This window comes from Nesoenas mayeri (assembly GCF_963082525.1).
Source record: "Nesoenas mayeri genome assembly, chromosome: 1".
Taxonomy (NCBI): domain Eukaryota; kingdom Metazoa; phylum Chordata; class Aves; order Columbiformes; family Columbidae; genus Nesoenas; species Nesoenas mayeri.
The window spans coordinates 58194449-58219962 of NC_137541.1; the positions used below are offsets into that span (position 1 = coordinate 58194449).

The window sequence follows — 25514 nt, forward strand, 5'->3', positions numbered from 1 at the left end:
ATTTCAGTAACTTGCACAAGCTAAAGTAATTGTGTGAAATAAAATGGTTCCGTTTCTCAGAAGCTGGCTGTAGCACTCATTAGGTAACCAGCTACACCAGTTACAAGTGAGCATTTCTGCTGGCATTCTGCTATTTTTTCCTTTGAATTTTATGAGTCATGCCACAATGTAAGGTTTAGACATATTTCCCACACAGCATTAAGTACTAAACAGGAGAAGCTCCTTAGAAACAATCATGGTGAAAGGCTAAAACATTTTCCAAAGCTTTCAAGTTTGCCTGTGCTAATTTTGAATGACCAAAAACCACCGTATTTTTTTTCCCCTCACATGTCTTTCTAAAAGGCCTGTTATTTGATGAGTAACATTTTTTTTCTCCACCATTTTGTCTCAGTCTGCAGACAGGAAGCTTCCAATGGCCAAGTATGAAGTTGTTCTCTGGCTGGGAAAGGCACTATGTCAAAATAGTACAGGAAACCTCTGTGCTTATGAGCTTGAATAAATAATGGTTGTATACAGAACTTTTAAAAATGGTGATTGATTTTTTTTTAGTCTGATTATTTAGAAAAACATACAATGTGGTGACAAAGGAAAGCTCTTTATCAGCATTAAGTATCTCAGAACAGTTGTTAAAGACAATGTGCTTTCTCAACTCAAAATACATCTTTGAGGGTTTTTCTCCGACATGGTCAGCGTACAACACAAGCCATAGAAGTTGTTTCACCAAAGCAATAAAACCGTATTGATAGCCCCAGTGGTTTCTCTTGAGAAATTTGAAACTTAAAATAGCTGTAGTCCTGTTGACCTACAGTCAGCTTCCCATGGCAGAGAAGTATAAAAAGTAAAGGTCTCTTTGGTTTATTTACATGCCTCCTGGATTTTTTTTTCCTGAAAGCCAAGTGTAGTAATAAAGCTATGAGCTAATGGAACTTTTCCATTATTTTTCTTTCTGTATTTGCCACTACAAAACATGTATTTTATAATATGTTTAAATAAATATATATATGTATATATTAACCCTCATGATACTGGTATTTTGAATGACTAGGGTCACACTGAAAGATGTGAGAAATGGTCGAGTGAGGAGGAGGAGATTATGAAGGCTGGAGCATCATCAGGAGATCTGTGAAAGTCTCAAGTACCATTTTAAGTGAGCCAGTTGGGGAGGAGGTTCAAATCAAAGGCAGTAGAAAGAACCTCCTAACTTCTTGCAGCTTCATGGTGGTCAATTTCACTAGTAAAAGGTATTTTAAAGCTCTTAGTACTTAGAGGCCTATAGCTGATACATTTAGTGGAGCTCTGCTTTACACCATCTCAGGTTGGCTGTCTACAGATGACCCTTAAGCAGCATCCAAAGTCTGCACACATGGCTCTTAACTCCTCTGTTCCTGATTAAAATATTGGTCATATGGAGCAGAGGACCTTTCAGTGGGTTTTCTGGGGCTGGACAGATTGCTTCAGACTTTTTTAGCTACCACGTTTTCTTCGATTTATCTGTTTCTTTATAGTATTGAATTGCTGGGAGTTGAGTGCAGTGCAAAAGTCTTTGAAGTGTCACATCAAAGACAGAGTTTGATATCTTTGCATTAGCAGACCAAAATCACATTTTGCTGGGTAGTAAATAGAGGCTTCACCCATGGAGGAAGATTCGCAGAGGAGGATTTCCTATGTCTGTGATGAACTAAAAGGGTCAGGTTTTTCTTACTGAGGTTACTACATCCGCCTTCTAGGAATCTATGGTGAATTCTTACAGGACTGCAATTTATACAAAACCAGGGCAGGAGCTGCGGAAGTTGAGGCAGTGCCTCATCCTGCTGTCAGCTCCATTAAAGTAACTGAATGGTTGTACCAGAGATTAGTTAGTGAGCCATGCAACCAGAAGAAAAGCAGAGAAGAGACTTAGAACAGACTTACTCAAATGGTGGACTTGGGTCTGAATCTGGGCAGATTCTGGAAAAATAATGCCTGCTGCATTCCTGTTCAAGGTCTCAGTATTTCTTACTCTTCCCCTGTCTCTTAGAGACCAGCTTAAGAGCACCCTTACAGTTCTTAGCTGTGAGGGCAGTGCACAGTGCAGAGCTAGAAAAATAACATGGATTTTTTTTTTTGCTAAATTGGCTTTGGTAAAAATGAGCATCATAGTCCTGGCTCAGGTGCTAGGACAGGGCAGATACAGAGGTCAGCAATGTGAACTCAGTAGATCCAAACAGTGGAAAGTGTTCATTTTCCACTAACTCATTGGACAACTGCTACTCAACATAGTTATGCATTGTTAACAGAATCTTTGTAGGCTTTGCAGCTGGTATTTATTTTGCAGCCTCGCATGGATTAATAGTTCTCTGGCAACTCTGCTCCAAGGCTTTGAAAGCTTTTATGAAAAGCATCAGCAGGCAAGCCATGCTCAGAAAAAGCTGTGGTAACACAGCAAAGCCTCAGAAAGATTGAAGGGGTCCCAGACCTACTCACAAATATAACCTGTGGGAACAGGGGTGGCCGTTACATCCTATAGGTTCTGTTTGAAGATTTCATTGTGGTAGATCGCCTGCTGCCTCATGAGTTGGGAAGTGGGTAGCATTGCTTTCCACACTGAATGGAGGAAATCATGAACAGGAACTTACTGGAGTTTTTCTTTTTCCATGGATCTCCTCCATGGAGGGGATCACTTGTTTTTATGTCATTTAGCAAACTCCCATCTATATCGTTTACTGGTTTCTTTAAGCATTCCTGCCAGTGTATCTCTCCTACCGTATAAATTTTGTATTCCTTTACTGTCAGAGGTGATTTTTCCATATGGAATATCAGTGTATAGGAAGGGTTAAAATCTTGAAGCTATTGAGTTCTTTTTGCTTTGACATTGTTGAGTGAGCTGCAAGAAGCCTACCTGTTCTTGAGCATGCGGAATAACTAGAAACAATGGAGCAAGGGAGAAACTGAAAACTCCAGTTCCAGTTCTGGGCTAATAGCAGAATTATTTGTGAAACTGAAGAGCTCTTTCTGGACTTCAGGTTGGGTAGGCACTGTATTTGCTATCATGTTTGAAAACTGTTTGTCCTGTGTTTGTTAACTATTGAGGTTTCTTTTATGAATTTTTGGGCTGCAACTGTAGAGTTTTGTGCAGGACTGAGGCAAGACAAGGACAAAAATATTTTTCAGAGATATTCTATTCTATTACAGAGATTGGTCAGTTTAAGAGTGTTTTTATGGCTGTGTTAAACATGTACAAGACAATGATAGTGACTTTTTTTTGTTTTTCATCAGAAGCTCTATTAGTTCTTAGGTAGATTTCAGCTGTAATCTTTATTGCAAAATTTATTTGAAGTTTTTGCAGGCTATTCACAAAGGAGAAACCAAATGTGGTATCTGCAGACTGGTAAGTAGAGTACTTCATTAGGGTGAGACAGGTACACAGACTGAAACAAAGGAGTTTTTCATCTTTTTTTCCTCTACTTAAAGTAGTTGGATACACTATCTCTGAGAAGACAAAAGAATTAAGAGAGTGATTTACATCAATGAATTGGTTGATGCATGCTCAGTTACTGAAGATAAAAATCAGAGCAATTTGTCTGCCATCCATTGTCATCAACAATGCAATTGGCAGCTTTGATTTAGACTATCAGGCAGCTGACAGTTTCCATCTCTGTCTCAGTCATCTGACTAACCTTGTACAATCAATTCCAGCATCTGACAGAAGCTTGGGGTTTTGATGAAACCAAGAATATCAGCCTGAGAGTGCAAAAGTAAAGCTTGCTGGTTTGAAAAAGCAGTATGAAATGATACTGACTTTTATTGCCATGGCAGTTCAGTTGTTTGTTCTTTCATCTTCTTGCCTGGCATGCGTTTAAGAGCCAAACAAGAACTTATTAACTACAAAGCACAGTAGTGACTACGATTGCTGTTTTCTGATCCTCAGTGGGAATGAAATTCATTGAGAATGAAGTACTTCACCTGCACCGATGCTTCCAGCATCTGGTAGATATCTGAGTACTTTAATGATTGAAAAATCTGTCTGTCTGGTTTTACACTGATTTTTAATTGAACCTTAATAATCAGGGTAAAACATGGCATGTTTGCAGGAAAAGCTAGAAAAAAGTTTAAGATCTGTGACTCCAGCTGTCTGTTCTGCCTAATGTAACATTGCTGCCTTAAAGTAATTCTTTACTTTGAGTTGCTTAAAGTAGAGAAAAACAGAAAAGCATAAGAACTAGAGATGGAAATACCAATGAAGGGGGAGACTTTCAATATTTTGTAACAATGTCAATTATGTTTTCGGAATGTTCTTTCCCTGAAGTCACTTTTTCTTGCATACTGTGTTGGGGTCACTGTAAGGCTTACCTCAGAGAAGCGATATCAGGACAATATTGATAATGCATTTTGCCTGTTGCATAGTTCATAAATCCACCAGAGAGTGGTATTTTGTGAGGTACTGGGTAGATCTTGGATTTGCAACTGTTTAGAGTCTGACCTGATCATATTAATTCCAACACAGAAGTAAGACTACCAAAGAAGTTTGTTGTTGGGTGTTTGTTTGTTTAAATGCATTTGTATGTTTTCTGGCAAATAATAGAATAAATTGTCAGAATTTTTCAAGATAATATGGTACTTATTAGAAATCCAGGAATTATCTCATAGGCTGGAATACCTGGGATACTAGCAAGACTTTTTTGCTACTGATTAATTACCATCGTTTGTACATGGGCAGGTACCACAATCACAATCAGATATGTTAGAAAAGGATATGCCACTCCCCTCAGTGGTAAAGCCAGTGTAAAGTTACCATAGACCCCTAATAAACAATTTCCTGATGCAGCACTAGGAAGACTTGTAAGTGGTCTTGAGAAACAGTATTGTTATTTCTAGGAAATTGAGCAGTAGCTGTCATTGGTAGTGAAAATCAGGATGAATGCAAGAATTTTAAACAAAGAAACCTTACTTTTGTACCAGGAAAGTTTATCAGAAAGAAATAATCTGTCACAACTTTTGTGAAGCTGTGTTGTGTGGTTACGTCCCACCACACAGCAGCTCATGGTCTCACTTTGCACTCAAAGACACTGTGCTGCAGGCACCTAGGGGATGTATATATAAAAAGGGTGTTGTTCTATAGGAGGACAGACCTGCTCCTCCTTGGCTGGGATTGCTCTGTCATGTTCACTCTGCAGGAGATAGGACAGATGCTAAAATAAACCAGCCAAGATGTAGGAGTGGGGGAAGCACGGAGTAGTGGAGCAGAACCATTCAGCCTCATCAACAGCTAATGCCTGCCAAAGGGTTCTCCCAGTAATCAGAAATCCATTTCTGCTCCCACACTGACTGCTTTGTGCAGTAAAATCATTGACTAAACCTCTCTTGACTATCCAGCCTTGTCCCAGTTTCATTGAGAGAAGTGATGGATACAGATTTTTTGCAACTCATGGTATGCATCATTTATGATCACATTTGCATCACAAGTGTTGTTAACAGGTGCCTGTGACAAAGGTGAGAAGATGCCAAAGACATGGTATTCTTTCCTGCTGTGTTGGCTGTCCGTGCCACTTGAGGCTAATCCTGGTCTTAAAGTGAGGCTTACTCAGAAGGGGCTGGACTACGGTATGTCTAACACTGCCAGAAGTTAATTTATGATAAATACGCTATGCTCAGAATATAGTTCCTTAAAAAGGTGCAATGTAGAAACAAGTTCCTTAAATATTGAAATAGAATAAATTCTTTTTGTCACCTTACACCAGGAAAACTCTTTGTCTCTTATTTCATTTATTTCTTTTTTGTGCGAATTTATCCTTGCATTGGTGATTGCATTTTCCTACAGTCTAACAGAGAACATGCCTCATATTGTTCCACTTTCTCAGAATCAGAATGAGATGGTCATAAAATTGCTTCTTTTTTTAAAGTGTCAAAAATATGATTGAAAGTGCAATATTTAATTAAAGATAATAAGACATAATTGGAAAAAAGCTTATAATTTTGGAACAGCCATGTACCTGTACACCTTTGCACTTATTCCTCCATTTGGCATGGGATAGCATTTGCACATGCCATTCTTTAAAAAAATCTAGTAACTGTCTGCCATAATTCTGCCTTTTAACAGAATATGAGCAGTTTCCACAATTTCTTTTCCTTACTCTTTCTATTCATGTTAACTTCCACTTTTTCTTACCTTAATCCATGGGTGTGGAGAGCACACAGTGTAATTTCAGTTGTTTACAGAATTAATATTAATAATAAAGGTTAACAAGGCACAAATTCAACAAAGGCTGGGTCATGCTAAGGATTAATCGTCATTTAAGTACTGAACATGCTGACAGGTAAACAATGGACTTGTGAGATGAAAAGTAGAAGCTCAGGGTTTATGCCTTTGAGATGAAAGCAAGGATCAGGTCCACTTATTTCCCTGTATAAGCATTGTTTTAAGGGCTTTTGAGAAGTTAAGGAGTGCAGAGCAAACATTGGTCACCCAAACCAGAAATTATCTCCATATATTTTTATGAGACACAGGATAAATTGCTCCCTAAGGATCTCTCATGCCGTTAGAAATGAGAATTCAGCCTATCTCTTAGTATTAGCTCAGCAGTTTTTATGACATTCAGCGTGGCCTTCAAGTGCCGAACAAACAAAATTTGCACACCTCTGCATTAGTAGTAACAACAGACATTAACGGGGTGCCTCCCAAAAGTATTTCTCATATTTGAAGAGCATGGTGCCTGTCATTGTCTTTTCCCTTAATATGAGATTTGAAGGCTGAGGCAGTAGATCCTGCCTGCACCCTCCTTGCCTGCCACAAGAACCTTGAGAGAAATTACATCTGGGATCACTGACTGCCTTCACTTACAGTTGTGACAGAGCTTTAAGTTATTTCAGTCAGAGCCCATATTTTGCTTCGTGGGCAGGAATTCCCAGGGAACCATAAATTACCTCTCCTTCATAAAAGATGCATTTTATAAAAACTGTATTCCAGTGTTATCATTGATTTAAATTCTTTGCTTTTTTAATATACTGAAGTCTGAGGGAGAAAAAAAATAGATATTTTGTGTTCAGCAACTGTGAGGCCAAAAGCTAAAGAAACTCATGCTAAAAATACCTGAAAGCAGGACATAATTCAGTATTAAAGTTTTAGCAGATGAGCAAAAGGAAGGAAGACACAAGTAATTTCGAATTTAAAGATGTTCTGTGTGTTGATGACAGGGTCTGTGTGCATTATCAATGCACAAGTGGCATTGAAGCATTCAAGAAAGCAGGTATTCCTTAAAGCAAGGAGAGAAGGGAAGGAAATAAATCAGAATCAGCAGCATGGTGTAATGCATAAGGTGCAGTGGCAAAACCTATGTACTCTGAAAGGGGAAGAAAACATTTAAAAGTATTGTCTTTAAACCACAAACAACTTCCTCTACACAAGCAACAATCCAGATAGTTCTGCATTTGACATACCAGCATGACAGATGCATATATCACGATTTTTGCTTAAATAAACACTACATATAGAAGTTGTCTTGTTACTTCTTAACTGGATTTTTCATTCAACAGCTATGAGACAATCTGAGGTAAAGATGATGACCAAATGTTTCCCAAGGCTATCCACATTGTGAGTGAAATGAAGGAAGTAGTTTCAGAAACCCAACAAGAGTGCTAGAATATGAAATAGAACTCAAGAGTTGAGACAGTACTAACAGATGATCTTGATCTTGGATTAAATGATTTGTATATGGGGCTAACAGAAGTTATAAATGGGCATAGAAGTAGTTGGAAAGAGGTCTAGGTAAGGATCATAGCATCAGAGCGTTAGAAGAACTGTGTTAAAAGTGATGATTAAATTATTTGGCAGTATATCTGGACCTTTAGGTGGCTGAATCCAGTCTGCAAGGCATGTGCTTTCTTCTGTCCCCTTGTAGGCAGGAGGATTGGGATGGAGCTCCTGAAACAAGCAGTACTGAGAGAGACCTTCCCAAGCTGGAGTGGGCAGGAGAGTTTCTCATTTGTTAAGGTCAACTATGTCATTTCCAGGTAAGTAAAAGAAATAACATTTCAAAGTTTTAGGATGAAACAGCTCATTATTACTCCATAGTAATAATTCTGCAGCCATTTTTTTGTTCAGTGTAAAATTTTAATGATTCATCTAACTCTGTTCCCACTGCTCAAACATTGATTTGTTTTTTAAGTACTTCCCTCTACCTCACTCAGAGATGAGCTTTAGAAAGCTTCTGAAGGAGCACCTTGGCTGGTTTTTTACTACGTTTGTGTCAGAGTTTGAGGCAAGACAGGTGTAAACACAGCTATGATACAGCAGGAGAAATGGGTGGGAAACAGGGTGGAATTGGTGCTATTAAGTCTGCTGCTACGAAGGACTTGTAGCAGTAAAAACAATTTGCTTGTGTTTGATGACAAAAAGCTGACGAAGGGATAAGATGACAATGTTTGCAGGCAGATGGTATATCTGGGTTGACATGGCAGGAAGATGACTTTTACAGAATCTTTTGGGATGGATTTACAATGGTAAATCAGCATTTTGATTGGATAAGGATTGACACCTATTTCCTGCTGAGGAAAATCATCATACCAGGAGCAGCCATTAGAAAAACAGTTTCACAGAGTTTCCTACAATTTCTCCAAATAAGGAGACAAATAGAAAAGCAGGTTTTTCTACAGCCTTCAACCCCATCTTCCAATAAGCTAAAACAGGAAAACGGAAACTTCTGGTGTTTGAATATTACTTTCAAGCCAAACTCTGCTGCTCATTAGCGTTTTACTTCTTTTTCTTTACAAATTACCCAGAGCAAGAAATACCAGTCTGAGAGATTGCATGTACTTTCTGCTGGATAGGGCCTGCATCCTTTGTCTATACCCAATATTTTCTAAATAGCCTGATTTCTGGCAGGCTTCACTGTATTATACCATCCTTGTGACCTTAATTCCCTACACATCTGAAGGAGCTGTGTTTGGACAAGCTAGAAATGAAGAGACTATGGGGGTTGAGGTGTGTGTGTCTTACTGCATGTCTTCCACTATGTGCTGGGTGGTGATTATAGAAAATATGGAGCCAGATTCTTCCTGGAGGTGCACAGGGAGAGGATAATGGGCAACAGATGTAAGTTACATCAAGAAAAGTTCCCATTAAAAGTTAGGAAAAAATTCTCGGGAGCACCAGAACAAGGGCCCAAAGAGGCTGGGGAATCTCCACCTTGGAGGTGTTCAAGATTGGAGTAGGCAAGGCCTGACTTGGCCCAGCTTTGAGTAGGGGGGTGAAATAGAAAATCTCCTGAGGTGCCATCCCAACCTAAATTTTTATATGATCTTAAAGACGCCAGGTCATTCTCTCAACCATAGTTCTTGAAATTGGCCATTTTCCTAGTGGATAATCTGATTTTAGCGCACTGCAAACAAGATTACTAAAGGCAGCCTTACTGCCCAAGATGTTATTGGAAAATTATGGTCATTTTACCTAAAAGTAGCTGGTGCCTTCTGCCCTAGGGAAAGTAGATTAAAGGCATTTGTTTCAGAGATCTCTGCCAGATATCAGGAAACAATGAGGAATGTGTACTACACGATAAGATTACAGCTGATATCTTTATAATATTCAGCTCAGTTCAACACACTCATTTGCAAGACAATGTCCTTGAGGATCAGAAACATCTGTTTTGGCAGGGAAATCCTCAAGTAAGATTTTGTTTAGAAAAATGGATCCTCCCCAGAGCCTTTTGCTGAGGCAGGGGAGGGAATACAGAATGAGGAAAGAGAAACTTCGATGTTCTTCAGCAAATGCTAGCATTCAGACAACCTGGATTTATTTATAGATGTAGCATCTGGGTTTAACACACACTTTTTTTCCCCTAGCAAGCATGTTTCACTTTAAATAGTTTTTCTTCCAAGGGAAGGTTTTTGTTTTCGCCAGGCATCCTTTTTGTCCCTGGCTAGATACCAAGGATTGTTTTTCCAAGGATGCTACTAAGTGTAATGGTGCAGGTGTCTGTCTGTCCTAAAATATACAATGGTCAGTCATTTCTGAGAAATTCTTTTACCGAAGCATAGACTTTGCCTTTTATAGCAGAAGGGGTTTCAGTGATCACAAGTCCTGTTTCCTCTTTTGACATGCAGTCTAATATCCCCCTTTCTGTATTCTGTAGGCTCAGAATTAATGCTGTAGATTTGCCAGAAACTTCTGCTTCCTTTATTCCTGACACTGGTATTAGTCTGTCAGTGGCAAATGCTTCTGCTACCATCAGTGCAGACTGGAGAATGAACACGTGGCTGCTGTAAGTATTGTACAGTGCAATGAAGGTGCAGGGGGCAGCTCTGGGAGAAGGACTGCAAATGAAAATCAGAAATCTAGTTGGCAATTATTATTTTTCAGGTCAAATATGCTTTATCATTTAACAACAATCTATTTGAATAACCTTCTAAAGACGGAAACATCCTCTGCCAACTAATGCTTTGGGGTTTGAGGATTTTTTTGTTGGTTGGTTTTGTTCATTTGTTTGATTTTGTTGTTTGTTTGTTGGGGGGGGGGGTGTTTGTTTGTTGCTTTTTTTCTTTTTTTTAATTATTCTGCTCCACAAGTTTTCCCTTTGGGAAGTATCTGGTCAGACATCTGTTAGCATGCTCAATTTGCCCAGACTCTGTATTACATGATATTACATGAATATTCAGGATCACAGAGTTTGCAATGGCCACGTTTGTTATTTTCTTTGCACAGTATAACTGGAAGGTTGACTCTACAGCTAATTATCTATTTGCTGGTACAGTGTATATTGTCTTCCAAAGCTGTCCTATTAAAGAAAGGGCACTGTCACAACACCAAACATTCAGAATGTTGAAAACTCCAGAATTCGACTTGCTGTCAAAAACTGAGTTAGCTTCATGAGCCTGTGCAGTATCAGATTGTCTTTAATGGCATGATTGCATGGTGATTTTTGCAATTTTATCTCAGCATTTTTGCTATAGAATTTTAGTATAATATTATAGATTTTCTCGGGGGCTGGAGGGCTAAAACTTCTGGGATATCAGAAAAGTTTGCAAGGTGCTGATCTCTACAATTTGGGTTCATGAAGTAACTGGTAACAGCAGTAGGTGTTGCTCTATTCGCAAGCCAGATAGTACAGCAAGATGGATCACCACACCAGGCTTCAAGTTTCACAGCATGTCCTGATCTCAAAAGAGCACAGACATGCAGTTCTGCATTTTGTCTCAGTACTAGTGGCTGGAAACTGCTGTCACTGTCTGTTGTTCCTTCTGTCATACTGGTATTGTTAGGAAAAGGAAACTGTGTTCAGCAGGGCAAAGCAGTTGTTCCCAAACACCTCTCCCTCCTGCTGAAGGATAAGGACATGGGCATAATCTAGAGGGACCGCAGATGTATAAAACTCCAAAGACTTCACAGACAGCAAGGGAAACAGGGAGCTTGTATGCAGGATTTGTCAGAGCAGATCGTGGTGGAAGTGGTCAAAGCTGGTTTTGGTGGAGTGAAGGGGGGTGAAGGGTTTTTCTTGCCTTTTTGAGGGCCAGAAAGAACAATCTGTGCTGCTCTGTTCAATGTGATGTTTTGAGTGGCTGTAGGTTTAGACAGATCCAGAATATGCCCTACTCTTCATCCCGTCCATTCCTTAGTCCTACATGTTGCTTTCAGCCTAGCACACTAAGAGGGGCCAGCTGAAAATGAGCTTTCCGAGAGAGACCATTGACAACCCCTCCTGGGCTGTTTCCAGGGTCAGTAAGATGGGTCTTATCACAGCTTTTGAGTTATGATAGTGTTATCCCTGCTTTTCCAGCTCTGACTGTAGCCCTCCTCTCCACTGTGTCCCAGAGCACTCTGCCAGTCACAAAATCTCCTGGCAGGCCCTTTAGTCCTGGAGGCCTGGAGCTGAGACCATGCCTTGGTGAATCAGGAGTCCTCCTGAAGAAGAGCTCATATAAGGGTGCAGGAACAGAGGACCTAAGTAGCTGGGCATGTCCTCATCTCCTAAGCAACCCAAAAAGGGAGTAGGAGAGCTGAGATCCTTTTTCAATGGTCACTCTCACTGAAGTATGGGTAAACCTGGGTTGGAAGGATCTCTGGAAGTCATTTTGTCCAGCCTCCTGCTCAAAACAGAGCAGTCACCAGACTAGACCAGGTCAACTGTCTAGTGGTGATGTTTAGCCAAGGATGGTGATGCCACAAACTCTCCAACTAACCTGTCTCGTTGCTGCACAACCCTCCAGGTGTGCAGAGCCACAAAGATGATTAAGGGAGTGGAGCATCTCCTTATGAGAAGAGGCTGAGGGAGCTGGGTCTCTAGCTTGGAGGAGACTGAGAGATGACCTCATTAATGTTTATAAATATGTAAAGAGTGAATGTCATGGGGATGGAGCCAGGCTCTTCTCAGTGACAACCAATGAGAGGACAAGGGGCAATGGATACAAACTGAAACACAGGAGGTTCCACTTAAATATGAGAAGAAACTTCTTCTCGGTGAGGGTTCCAGAGCACTAGAACAGGCTGCCCAGGGGTGTTGTGGAGACATTCACATATGATGTGCTCTGGAGACATTCAAAACCCACCTGGACACATTCCTGTGTAACCTCACCTAGGTGTTCCTGCTCCGGCAGGGGGATTGGACTAGATGATCATTCGAGGTCCCTTCCAATCCCTAACATTCTGTGATTCTGTGATCTGCTTTTCCTAATGGCTTCTGGGATGAGGGTTTGTTTAGGGACTGGAAAATGAGGGTCTGAAGGGTGGTGCTTCCTCAAGATAGCCACTTAATGCACATATACAGACTGAAAGGTGGGATTGAAAATGGTAGTGGTGGTGGGAAGGACTTTGTGACAGGCCATACTACTCACTGGTTTGGTTAGGGGTAGTCTGTGGTTTGTGGTTTGGTTAAGATGGATCTTTTGGGATTACAACTTCTTTCCCCTAGCTTGAAAAATAAAGAGGAGAGCTGAGAGACTCGAGTTTTGAGCTTCATGTTGGCTGGGCTCTTTCTCTGTAGTGTGGTGCAGCCACTGTAGTAATGCCTGGGAAAAGAAACCTGAGTAATCAGGGTGAAGGGGTGAAAAGTGATGCTTTCAGTGCCAGTTCTGTTCCAGCAAATGCAGTTTTTATAATGCTATTCTAACATCCATTCAGCTCTTTGTATCCTGCTTGGTTGGTCTACAGCTTCTACAATTCCTAGCCATAGTCCTAATACCTAAATTTGCTGGAATTTACGTACAAGGATATTCTTGTTGGGGTCTTAGAGGGGTTTTTTACGGAAAGGAGACAAAATGAATGGGTTTGGGGCAGGACAAAGAATGGAGGAATGTGTACATTTTAAAGGGTTATTGAAAATGGTTACAGGAAAGAGGAAAGTGAACAACTGCGAAGTTGAGAAAGACCAGGTTACAGATGTATTAGCTAACTGGCTTCTGCTACTGCAGTCCCAGAGGCCTTCAGGGTGATCTGTCATGAAGGACTGGAATGTCTTGTGTTGCTGTGGAATTGTCATGTTTTTGCAAACTTGTCAAATCCTGCACAACAGTGGAAAATTAATGTCCTGGAAACTCACACATATAATCTGCTTTTTAATACCATGCATGTCTGTAATCTGCTTTAATCCCTAGAAAAACCATTCACCCTTCTAGATAATAGAAGCAAAAAGTCGTTTCAAGCTTGATTTACAGGTAGTTTTTTAGATTGTTCCCTTAAAGCAGATGTTTCCTTGACTGAGGTTGGCTTTTTTTTCCTCCAAGCAGCAAAGACCAAGGAGACATAACTGTGTCTATCTCAGGACTGTTTATTGCAGTTATCTTCAACGTGTCAAGGGACAGCACAGGCCGCTTGTCCATGCTGCTACACAATTGCCAGATGAGCATTAATAGCATAAAAGTCAAGTTAAATGGAGAATCTAGGTATGTACAGTAGATTTTTCTAATTACTCTGTGGGAAATAGCAGAGTTTGTAGCAGAAGGGTCACTTTTCAAATTTTGAGTTTTAGGGATACAAATAAGTAGGATACAAGTAAGGAGGATACAAGTAAGGACCAACTACCAAAGGCTGTGAAAACAGATTTTTAGAGGTCTGTTTTCAAAACCAGCCTCCTTTGCTGAGCATATGAAGTGCAGTTAATCTACACGTCTTTGTGCGTATGCCAACAAATGAGCCGACTAAACATACTGCATATGAAAAAAAATGCCATTTAGGCATATTAAAAAATACAAGATTGCAAATAGAGGTTTACAGCTATGGCGGTGGTCTAGACTGATTATGCCTTTTGACAAGCTGACCTACAATTTCAGAATAAAACTTCCAAAAGAGAGCATGAAACAATGCTTGTAGTTCTCCTCATTTTTATTTTCTAGATTTTTTTTTGTCTTACTGAAAGACAAAATATGGCTGTTTCAGTATTGTTTATCAACACGTTAGCATGAGCATTCACTACTTTGCAGATTGCCTTTTAAGTAGCTCTTACAAGACTGAGAACCCCTAGTGTTTGTCTGAGACACACAAATTAATAAAAAGTCAACTGCACAGTCTACCTATATAACTGTATTTGCATCATCTCATTAATATAAATGACATTGACATCCCAGTCTGCCAGATTTCATCTTTCGATCCATGCTAAAAAGTAATTGTTTCCGTTTCCTTTCCTCCAGCTGGATCTACAGCTTTCTGTCTGGTTATCTTGAGAAGCTCATTCATACCAAATTGGATAAAAACGTAAGTTTGCAAAGATGGTTTCGGCTAGTGAAGGGAGGAGATGAAATACAGCACTTGCATTTCTGATTTGTCTCTCTTTTCATATAGCTCTGCCTAAATATCAAATACAAAATCCAAATGATGGATGCACACCTAAAAAAACATAAGGGTGAGTTGCTGAGTAATTTTCATATTGCTCAAATCTATACCTTAACCTATTACAGAGTCCACCCTAGAAATCTCTTACGTGCACCTTATATACAATATTCATATTCCTTTTGTATCCATAGTGGGTCACCTATAATCTTTCAGTCTGTTGTCGGTGACGTGTGTTGTTTTCTTAGATTTCTGAGATTAATATTTTCATGCTGATGCTTTGTGCTCTTGGTACTGTGGACATAAGAAAACCTGAGATAGCAAACGTCCCTGTAAAACCTCGTAAACTTAGTACAGCTTGTTTTGAACTTGAGTTCAATGAGATAACACGATGCTGCAGGAAGACAGTGTCACACTAAGTATGTTTCTCTTCACACCATTAACAATTCCTGTGTCACTCTTGCAGAGACATGAAGACAATAGATATGTGTGTCCAAAAAGCAGATACTTATATATAAGATTTTAACTTCTATAATAAATCTCACAGCATTTATTTATTTATTTATTCATTTGTTTGTTTGTTTATCCTTTTTTTGTTGATGTTGTTTTTTTTTTCTAGGAATCAGATTATTTTTAGGTTTTTGACAGTGCAAATTTACTTAATTCACCTAAGTCTTATAATTTAGATCAGAGAGTTTATTCCCACTCTTCACATTGCATTGCGGCTATTTCTGTTATTTGCTATTCTGTTCAGAAGCAGAGTAAATAGACTGTTCTTTTTCCTAAAATGGCCTATACCTGCCATGTGCCAAGCAGTGGCAAATATTACTGAAAATCATAGTCATCAAAAATACATTCTTATGCAGCACATACCTGAACACTTGACACTCAAGAGCTCTCCAACATGCTCTGTCATATTGAGTTCATAATCTCTATGTGAATTCACTATTTCTCTTTAAACTCATCTGATTTTTATACAGTGTGAACAGACTTTACAGTCTGATCAAAAATAACAAATCAGACTGAAGCTGCATGTGAGCACCTTTCAGAAAAAGTCTTCAATCATGTTGATAAAGTACTCTCTATTGTTGTGAACAAACATCCCTTGTCTTCAACACTAATATGTGTGAAAATGTGCTAATGTCATCTTCCAAAGTATTTAGTAGGATTTACCAGTATTTCGTTAATCATAGATGAGTGCAAACACATAACAAAAACAGGGACTCTGCCCTAGACACTCATTGTGAACAACAGAATAAGGCCTAAACCAGGAGGAATTGGTGAGTTTTTCAGGTAGAATACTCTCACTTTTATAACAAGTTTTTTGTTTTCTTCTTCCTTCTCCCACAATCCCTCTTCTTCAGATTTGTCATTTCTATAATGTGTTTGTCTTTAATTAAACCAAAACTGTTTGTGACTTGTTTTTATAATAACAGCTGTTCTGTTTTGTCCATAATTCTTTTAGTCTTAAACCAGATTGATGCCTTTGCACAAATAGACTATTCCCTAGTTAGTTCTCCAGCAGTCTTCAAATCACACATGAACTTGGATTTGAAGGTAATTTGTCTCTAATATCAGTCTTTCTAGGACTCTTCTGATTCTCTTTTGTGTTGATTTGTTTTCTTTCACTACAGTATTACTCGGCCTCTCCAATATTTCATTAGAAAAGCAATAAGACATTCAGACATTTTGGTCACGAGAATGTTGATTTAGTAAATTAATTGCATTTGTTAATTAATGAAAGCTATTATTTGGAATTAAATTATTTCGGAGTTGAGACCCTTCAAAGGTGCTTTATAAACAGCATAAAAGTGTTCTTTACATCCACAGCTCTTCCACTGCTGCTTGATCATCGCCTATTACTGGTGCTACATAATTCATGAGGGCTACCAATGTGATTGCAGTCCAAAGTATTTGTTTTGAGGTCACTCAGCATCTTGTATGTATAGGTCATACCCAAAAAAAGAAACTTGTCACAAACAGTCCTTGAGCGTGACAAAGCAGTTGCTTTTTTAAACTATTTTTCATCTTTGTTGGCAAGAGATATCTCAGCAATACTCAGCTTTTCCAGCGGCTTCAACAGTCCTTGTAATTCAGAGCATTCCCATGGCTCTCAGAACTAACTTCACTTAAGAAAGATGTGCTAGAGCTATGGCTGAAATGCTCCCTCTTGGTTATTTTGTTCAGGCAACTTTACTGCCCGCAAAAACATTCTGCAAGCAGGATATACATAGCTTGAAAGTACTAGGCGATTATTTATCAGCTACTCTAGCTAACTAGAACTTAAAGGCTAAGCTTTATCATGCAGACACCCCAATGAGATACTGGATGAGTCTCTGTATATCAGTTATTAATCAGTTAAGGAAGTTACTGGTCTTCAGTGCTCCATGGAACAGACTGATTCTTGATGGTTATGAATTGCCATCTTCCAGCTCTCTCAACTTTCCCTTTTCCCTTTTCCCTTTTCCCTTTTCCCTTTTCCCTTTTCCCTTCCCTTCCCTTCCTTGTCAGTGTTTTTCCTGTTGAATCTTTCAGCTACTAACCATTACAGTGTGAGTAATGAGACTACTTATCGTCTGCTGTTACTTTTCTTGTCTTACATGCCCTGTGCGCACATACCTTCTAACATTTTAAGAATTATTTTCTTCATATAAGTGAGCCAAGCTCCCACACCTGTGCAGCACCCAGACTAGGTCTTGGAGGACTGGCAGCTGGGCCAGGGCTAAGCATTAGGTGGTATAAAAGGCTCCTTTGTGTCTGTCCTAAGCAACTTCCAGTGTTTTTGGAGTGTGCCTGAAGATTTCTTTGAAATGTCACCCTTAGAATTGAATTACCAAACCTGTCTTTTCCACAAGAGAAAGGAAATTGTGATTTGATTACTTTAGGGTTTTTTTTAATGTCAAGATTTTCTTCATATTAGGAAGAATTCTTTCTGTTCAACCGCTGTTAATGCACTCTGACAGATAAGAATGTGTACAACTAGAAATACATGATAATGACTCTTTGCAGGGCACAGTCTATCCAGTAGGGAATCACACAGACCCTCCCTTTGCGCCAGCTCCATTTGCTCTCCCAAACCAGGGTGATTCCATGCTATACCTGGGAGTCTCCAGTTATTTTCTTAAGTCTGCTTCACTGGCTTACTACAGAGCAGGGGCCTTTAACATCACCATATCCAAAGAGGTGAGTATAATTTGCACATAGTAGAATTACAGCTATCAGCAGCATGGATAGTCAGCGAAGGAGATTAACACGCTATGTTTGCCATTTCACACAGATTTGAGTCACACTTCTCCTACTTGTAGGAGGGATTCGTGACATTCATTCTGGATGTCATCATTTTAAATAGTCAAAGCCTTCCTCAGACCTAAGCATGAACTTCTTGGCAGCTCTGGACAAGGAATGACAGATATGAACATCACAGAGCTGGCATGCAAGCAGTGGCAGAAAGAACGAAAAAGAGCTTTCTCTGCATGGATTCCACATAGGAAAGGGTGAGACAGGAAAAAGTGTACTGAAGCCACAGTCTGCTGCATAGAGGCCCACAATAAATGTATTTGCTGTGTTGAGAGCTACAAGCCTTCGCACTTAACCAAGCAGCAGAATCAGGGAAGAAGCAGATACAAGGGAACTAAGCTTTCAGCTGTGGGCGAAGAACATACAAGACTTCTCTCAGAAATGCTGTTTCCACACTGGCATTAATCATCAGAGCTTCCAAGAAGTTTTGCTAACTGAAAGAGTGCTAAGAGAGTCTTTATAATCATTGGTGACACAGATGGCACTGAGAAACATCATCACAGTGGTCAGCAGCAAAAGGGCAAATGAGATTTTTGAGTCCTGCCTCTGACAGATTCAGTGTCTTTCATCTAAGAAAGTCCCAAAGGCAGGAAGTGAGCAGGATGCCATGGCTGTTCTTTCAGAGAATAATGCTTGTTCACTGGTACGTGCTTGTGAAATGTGTCCATGAGAAATCTGTCTCATGACCTGCAGAGCACTGTGTGTTCCCTAGGAATCATTCTGGGGCAAGGAAATACTAAATTAAAGCATAAGTGGATTATCTAAAATTAAAGTAAACAGGATGTGGGATTTTTTTTTCCCAAGAGAAACCTCATTTTCAGGCTGATATAATGATCTAATTTATTTCATTCGTTTACAGCTTGCTACTACTTTCAACCTAAATACCGCCTTATTCAAAGGTCTTGTTCCTACGGTGGGTACTTTTACTTGTAAAGACCTTTTAAGAAAGAGCAATAGCCAATGTTCTGTATGGATACTATCTGTGTACTAGCTCATTTGCAAAAGTTTGAATGAGACAAGGAAACTAAGCAGGTTTATGATTAATGAAACATTCAAACATACATGTCTACCCCATCATAACTCTATGTTCTTCCTAACTATATCAGACTACCCGTTAGTCATTCTCTACCACTCTTAAGTGTGGGATTTGCTCTCAGTCTCTGAAACAGTTACAAAGACTTCATTGGTAGAAATCTGTGAGATCAGTCTCCTCCTATTCCTGCTCAAGGCAATGGTCTCTCTCCTGTTGGCATCCTGACTTCTCTGTGCAGAGATACCTGATTTATGACCACCAGAGATTATATACAATGGGAAGTAATAATCACAAGGAACTAACTTTATAAACATGATGCAAGAAATTAAGATACTATGAGATGCTTTAAAAATCCCTAATATGGCAACATTTATTATAAAACTATGAAATTTTGAAAGTTTTGTGCTCTAGGAGTTTCTCTATTATTCAAAATATTTACTCTTTTGGAAGGCTTTTCCAAATTCTTTATATTATATTTTCTATTATATAAAAGCTTTTCCAAATCCTTTATATTCTCAGGGTAATTTTTTTTGTTGCTTTACTGGAATCACTAATTTCCCTCATGTCTTTAACATGCAGTGCTAATCCTCACCTCTTGAAATACATCTTTCAGGACCAACCTTTAAGTTATTTCTCTATATGTGTTCAATGTCAGTAGGTCTAAAATGTAATAATTTGGTTTATGGTCTCTGAAGCTCAGAGTGTATGCAATGTTAATTTCGTCATTTCAGTTGGTGTAATTAAAATGAAGTATTTTCAGTATAGGTTAACTAACAAGAGGATTGGTATATAGTAGCTGATCATGATGCAGGCACAGAAATTGTAGCTTAAGAAAAGCTTTACTCTGCATTCAATATTTTGTCCTCTCTTTGGAATTCCACAGATTGCTCTGAGTTACCTACCAGCGTGCCTGGTGCTGCTGAATCTGGTGGCTACATCACCACCTGCCATCAGTTTAAATGCAGACAGATGCATCCTGCAGATCACTGGCTGTGTAGACGTATTTGCTGTTCTGCCAAATTCAACCACTCAGTACATCTTTACAGGGAACCTAGTAAGTAACATGAGCTAGAAAATAACATTCAGTGCTGGGAGCTGAACAAATCACACAGTAATCTTTCAAATCCTTTGAAAACCATAGAGATCAGCATAAAAATAGTATATACTGGTCTGCCACATATATGCCTACTGTTCTGTTGTATTTCACAGGGAGCAAACATGCACCACATACGGTAGAATTTAACAGGCAGGTACAGAGAACTACTTATGAAAGCCCTTTTTTCCATGTGGGAGGTCGAGTGATTATTCAATAATTAATTGTGTTATATAAAAATGTGATCAGTCTTCCTAACTCGTTTGTTACAAAATAGTTCAGTGTGTCCCCAGACATCTTTTCAGTAGGTTGAAAGTGAACCAATTATGTTAGCCATGCAAGGACTTAAATAGTCCTAATGATAAGGATGCAATCAGGGCAGTATTATCAGTTTGCTCATGCAATCTCAGTTGCTGGCAGAAAGCAGCAAATTCACAAATTATTTCACTATCTACATGTATTGACCAAATTAAAGTTTAGACATTGTGTTTCCAATCACAAAAGCAATTTCATTTGTGCCTGTATCTAAGACGGTATCTATCTGTGGATATGGTCACAGAAGACTGTTTTGTTTTTTTCCCCTGCAGACAGCCAGTACCAGAGCCAATTTGACAATAACCAAACAGAAGTTGATTATCTCATTACTTCTGAAGAGGTAACCAAGGAAAATTCAGAGAGCAACGTTTATGATCCCAACATTAGGACATGACAGAACTTCATTGCGTCAGCTTGACAGTGCTTGTTTCACCATAAGGAAAAGAAAATGAGTCGCCTTCTCTCTCACAGGGGCTCTAAGATACTTTTGACTGGTTGGCCTAAATCTTGCAGATGAAATATAATAATATTGTGGCACAACCATGTCTTTTGTGCAACATGATACTACCCCTTGCCGTAGGTTAAATACCTTTCCGGATGACAATGTTCAGTTTATTGGTTATCTTAAAGGCTTCTGCTTCAGTTTGTGCTGATGCTGGAGAATGTAGTTTATTCGAGACACTCTAAATGTTGTTGCCATGTCATGTTCAAGCATCAGAAACAGAAGTGCAGAGTGCAAACACTGCCCTGGACCACTGTAACTCGCTTTCTGTGTGCCTTCACGTGAGGGGAAGGGAAAGGTGAGACTACATAGCATATACTGCAACAGCAGGCACCATGCCATCAAACAAAGGAGGCGAGAAAGGCGTAGTTTGAAGCAAAGCTCAGAGCTTTCTAGATTTCGCTTAGATCATTTTGGTTTTGTGGTTACCTACAGTTATGGGTGTTCTCAGCTGTCTTAAAACAGAGTTTATTTGCACTTCCATCTGGGCTGGGTTTACAGCCCCTTTCTCCCTAAATGTACCAGGTAGGTAGAGGCACAGACTTTCCAGCATGCAGCCAACACCAGTGTTTGCTCTTCTTAGCTTTATACTCCAAGTTGGGACAGAATTCCAGAATATATAATATTTTTTAACCTATTGCATTTTCATTAAAGAAAAATTTGAGCAGCCTTTTCTTAGTTTTTGTCACTGGACCTTTTTAACAGGAAAAGAGGACTTTGAGTGATCAGAGCCTGTCAGTATAAGCTTAAGAAGTAATGGTGCCACTCAGAGCTTTTGACACAGTAGTGTGATCTTCTGTTCTTCAAAATGTTGGTTTTCCCTGGGATTATATTTATAGTGAACTGATGATGCATACAGGCATCAGTGGAAAAAGTTAGGAAATAATAATGGTTAGGAATGGATATGAGTTGATTCAAACCGTCATGAACATTTGAGGAAAGTGTAGTTCAGCCATTGCAGGAAACTGAAATTCCAGAAGAATTTTATTTCCCAAATCTTAATAGCCACAGCCCAGGGCTACATGGGACTGTAGGAAGAGATTAGTATCAGAAAGATCCCAGTGATTCTAGAATTCATTTGTAATTTTGCCAATTTTGATTAAAAGTTGTTGGGAATCAAAGGGTATTTGGAAAAGATGAATATGTGAATCAGCAAGAAATCAGTATGAAATTCCACAAGTGAATCTTCAAGCAGGGTGCAAAACTTGTGCTTGCATCCTTTCTAGTGAATCCTCTTTTATTTATTTTCCTCAGGCTCCAGTTCTCCCTGCTGCGCTCTACTCTTGGCTTCTCTGATGTAAGTTGATGGTTTTGGTGCCTGGAAAAGGTAGCTCAGCCCTTCAGGGATAAAAAAAACTCATCTGAACTTGTTGCTGGACAATTCTTGGTCTGTCTTGGGGGTATCATCTGCCACTACTCTTTCTGCATTGAAATAGTATATTCTCTGCTTTTTGTTTTCCAGTAAGAGGAACTGCCTCTTGGAGTGTTGGGGTTTTTTTCTCATCAGAGGCTCCAAATATTGGGAAGTTATAACCCTGCAACATTAATTGAAACAAAGAGAAATGTCCTCCCGACTCTGCATGACCTAGCAAGTCATTGTTCTGCTCACTTCTGTGTCCAGCAGCGCAAAGGCAGGCATGGGGCTCACACCTCTTCTGCCGGTTTTTGACAGCCAGCTTGAATTCACAGCTGGATGGAGTAGGCATAGCAGCTGGAGTGAATACAAACCCAGGCTTAACCTCAGTTTTAGGAATTATCTTGAATCACTTCAACCAAATATCATAAAAAGGGGAGTGAAAAACAGGGAATAGAAGAAACACCATGCCACTGCTTACATCATTCACTGCAGACTGAGAAATAGTCAGCGCGACTCTGCAGCAGCTCAGCTCAACCTACATAAGTAAAGGGAGGAGGGCGTTAATCACAGTGGCATAAGACAGCACCAGGATGGGGCAGTTCTTGCCACCCAGGGAACAGTTCACTTCTAAGACTTGAGTCCTAACAGCCGAAATGGGGTTGAACAGGTTTCATTCCTAAATTCGAGGTTCAATCCAGATACTTAACATACAGGGGGGGAAAGCAAAACAAAACCAATCAACCAACCAAACAAACAAAAACAAACAAACAAAAACCCCACAAACTTCATTTTAGCTTATTGTGAGAAAAATGAACACTTCTTTGACATGCATATTTTACATTTTTCTGCAGCAACTTAAACAAAAAAATATCTTTTTTACCTGACATTTTCTCTGCCAAGCTCTGTTCTGATCTTTTAGCACATGACTCCAGTTCTAACTGTCCATCTACCCTGTCAAGCTGCTATCCCATAGGCATCAGACAATAATCACCATATGTGTCTTCCCCCACACAGCAGATGTCACTGGTGGAGAATTTTCTGTCTTATGCTTTACGGAGTGCAGTGATCCCAGTAATCAATGGTAAGGATTGCCACCAGTTCGGAGCACAGTTGGTGGGAAAACAAGACTGAAACCCCAAAAGGCAGTGCCCAGCTTTAAAGATTGTGTTATATGGGAAGTTTTCTGTCCATTTGGGTACATCTGGACAGGTCTACTCTGTGCTGGCCTTCAGTCCTGGTCCCTCAGTCACCTGGATCAGGGGCTGGGACAGAGCAAGCCTCGGCTCCCTTCTGAACACTGGGCTTGAGTTTCCTTTTCCCTGGATGCAGCGTGGCAGCAGAACTGAGACATCCTTGTGTCTTGTCCTGACACAAAGTCAAGCCATGACCAGAGAATGGCCCAGGCTGGGGAAGCGCAGAAGCACACTTACATCTTGGGGCTTTGGGGTGTCATCTCTGACTTTATCACCTCCCCCTGCCTTTGTGCTTCACCTGCTGCCACAGGCAGGACAAAGTAGAAAATCAGCCAACTCAGTGGGATGCAGAGAGAGAAGGATGATGAAGAAAGAGGTGAAGGTGGAAAAAAGCAGGTTGAAAACTACAGAAGGTGCTTGTGAGCTTAACAGAGGTGAGGAGACTGCTGAGGAAGTGAGATGAAGGGAAAGAGAATGAAAGTGAGGGATGCAAAAGTCAGATGTTTGGAAGAGCAAATAGGAATAAAGCTGGGGCTTGATTCAGGAAAGCAGAGATAGATGAGAATAAGCGGGACCAATAGGACTAGAGGATCAGGTAGAGAAGAAAATGAAAGGAAGATGGAAAATGAGTCAAGTGTGGGAAACAGCAGAAACCGGATCTTGTGGGACAGATATCTGGAGAGGAGCAAAGTCGGTCAGATCCCAGTGTCAGACAGCTCAGAACTTGTAAGAGGTTTGTATGCAACTTTTTCACAGGATTTTTTGCTTTTTAGCAAGTATGAATAATGGCTCCCTTGGGAGGCACAAGGCCTGTTGGTTAGAGGGAAACTGCAAAACAAATTGAGTCCTTGAAAAAGATGCTTCTGAAGTGCATTTTATGATTACATTAAAATGTATTTATATTTGTCCTTTTCAAAGATAAACTAGGAAAAGGATTTCCCCTTCCTAACTTGGCCGACACTACCCTGACTGGACCTGTAATAAAAATGAATCAGGTAAGCAGCTCAATTTCTTGTTAAAGAATATTGCTTCTTTTTCAGGCTTGCACATTTGTTTGTGTTTCTGTGTTGGGTAGATCTAAATGTTCTTTATAGTACAGCTTTAACTATACACTAGATATAAAATCCAAACTCTGGATCAGAAATGAGCCTTCTGCCCCCCACCCCTAGCAGTTATAGGTTATCAAGGGTGCACTAGCCCTTTGGGGTGTGCCAGCATGGGGACACCACAAGGACAGCTCTGCTACCCCCAACAGGGATTCGGAGCATTGAGTGTGTGAGTTCTCACTGCTCTGACCATTCTCTACGTTCTCTAGGAAAGTTTATAGGCAACCTGAGTGTTTCTGTAGTAAGTGTTACTCAGCCTTTTGGAGAGTTGTATTAACTTTAATCAGAGTCCATTCCTACCCTAAAGTTCAGGAGGCATGAAGGCACTTTTGTCTCCTGCCCTGGTGAGGGGGTTGCCATGGGGTCTAGTCCCAGAGAACTGACCCCTAAATATGTCCATCTGAAATTTAAGGTAATTTTACACATTCTTCTTTCCTCAGGGTCATCTGGTGATTTCCACAGATGTTCACTACAAGCATGAGGAAGGGGGAGATGAGGACCTTCACAGACGCCCCTAATGTCCCTTTACTTTTAAACAAAAATAAGTGAAAAATGTAGTCTTCATTCTGTTGGCTTGTAGGGAGTAGATGTTATAACATTAGAAGCATGGCTTTTCATTACTATTTTTAGTGTTTTAGTAAGACGTCATAATCACTTTTCACAAACTGAATCTGCTGGCTTTTAGTAGGGAGTGCAGCTGACAGTGTCAGTAATGCTTTAGAAAACTTGTTGCAGCCTGATAAGGAGTGACTGGTTCTTTTCACTAGAATTATAGACACCACATTTTATTAATTTTAGGAACCGGTTCTTGCATTGTTTAATTTATCTCTATTAGTGTTAGCAAAACTTTGTATATGGAGTGAGACCTTATTCTTGATAAGAATTTCACA

General features: G+C 39.8%; 1 protein-coding gene across 1 annotated transcript in view; it reads left to right on the top strand.

Annotated features, from left to right (window-relative positions):
- LOC308037444 (bactericidal permeability-increasing protein-like) overlaps positions 1–25142 on the top strand; it is a gene marked incomplete at both ends in the record, with an annotated part of 27158 nt that extends 2016 nt beyond the window's left edge. The window contains 14 exons of the mRNA XM_080339235.1: positions 7875–7986; positions 10104–10232; positions 13687–13845; positions 14590–14653; positions 14741–14801; positions 16194–16285; positions 17738–17911; positions 18885–18938; positions 19942–20112; positions 20739–20806; positions 22223–22265; positions 23340–23406; positions 24437–24513; positions 25065–25142. Coding sequence (XP_080195361.1) covers positions 7875–7986; positions 10104–10232; positions 13687–13845; positions 14590–14653; positions 14741–14801; positions 16194–16285; positions 17738–17911; positions 18885–18938; positions 19942–20112; positions 20739–20806; positions 22223–22265; positions 23340–23406; positions 24437–24513; positions 25065–25142 — 1349 coding nt within the window. The remainder of the gene's footprint in view (positions 1–7874; positions 7987–10103; positions 10233–13686; positions 13846–14589; positions 14654–14740; positions 14802–16193; positions 16286–17737; positions 17912–18884; positions 18939–19941; positions 20113–20738; positions 20807–22222; positions 22266–23339; positions 23407–24436; positions 24514–25064) is intronic.
- Positions 25143–25514: the final 372 nt, after the last annotated feature.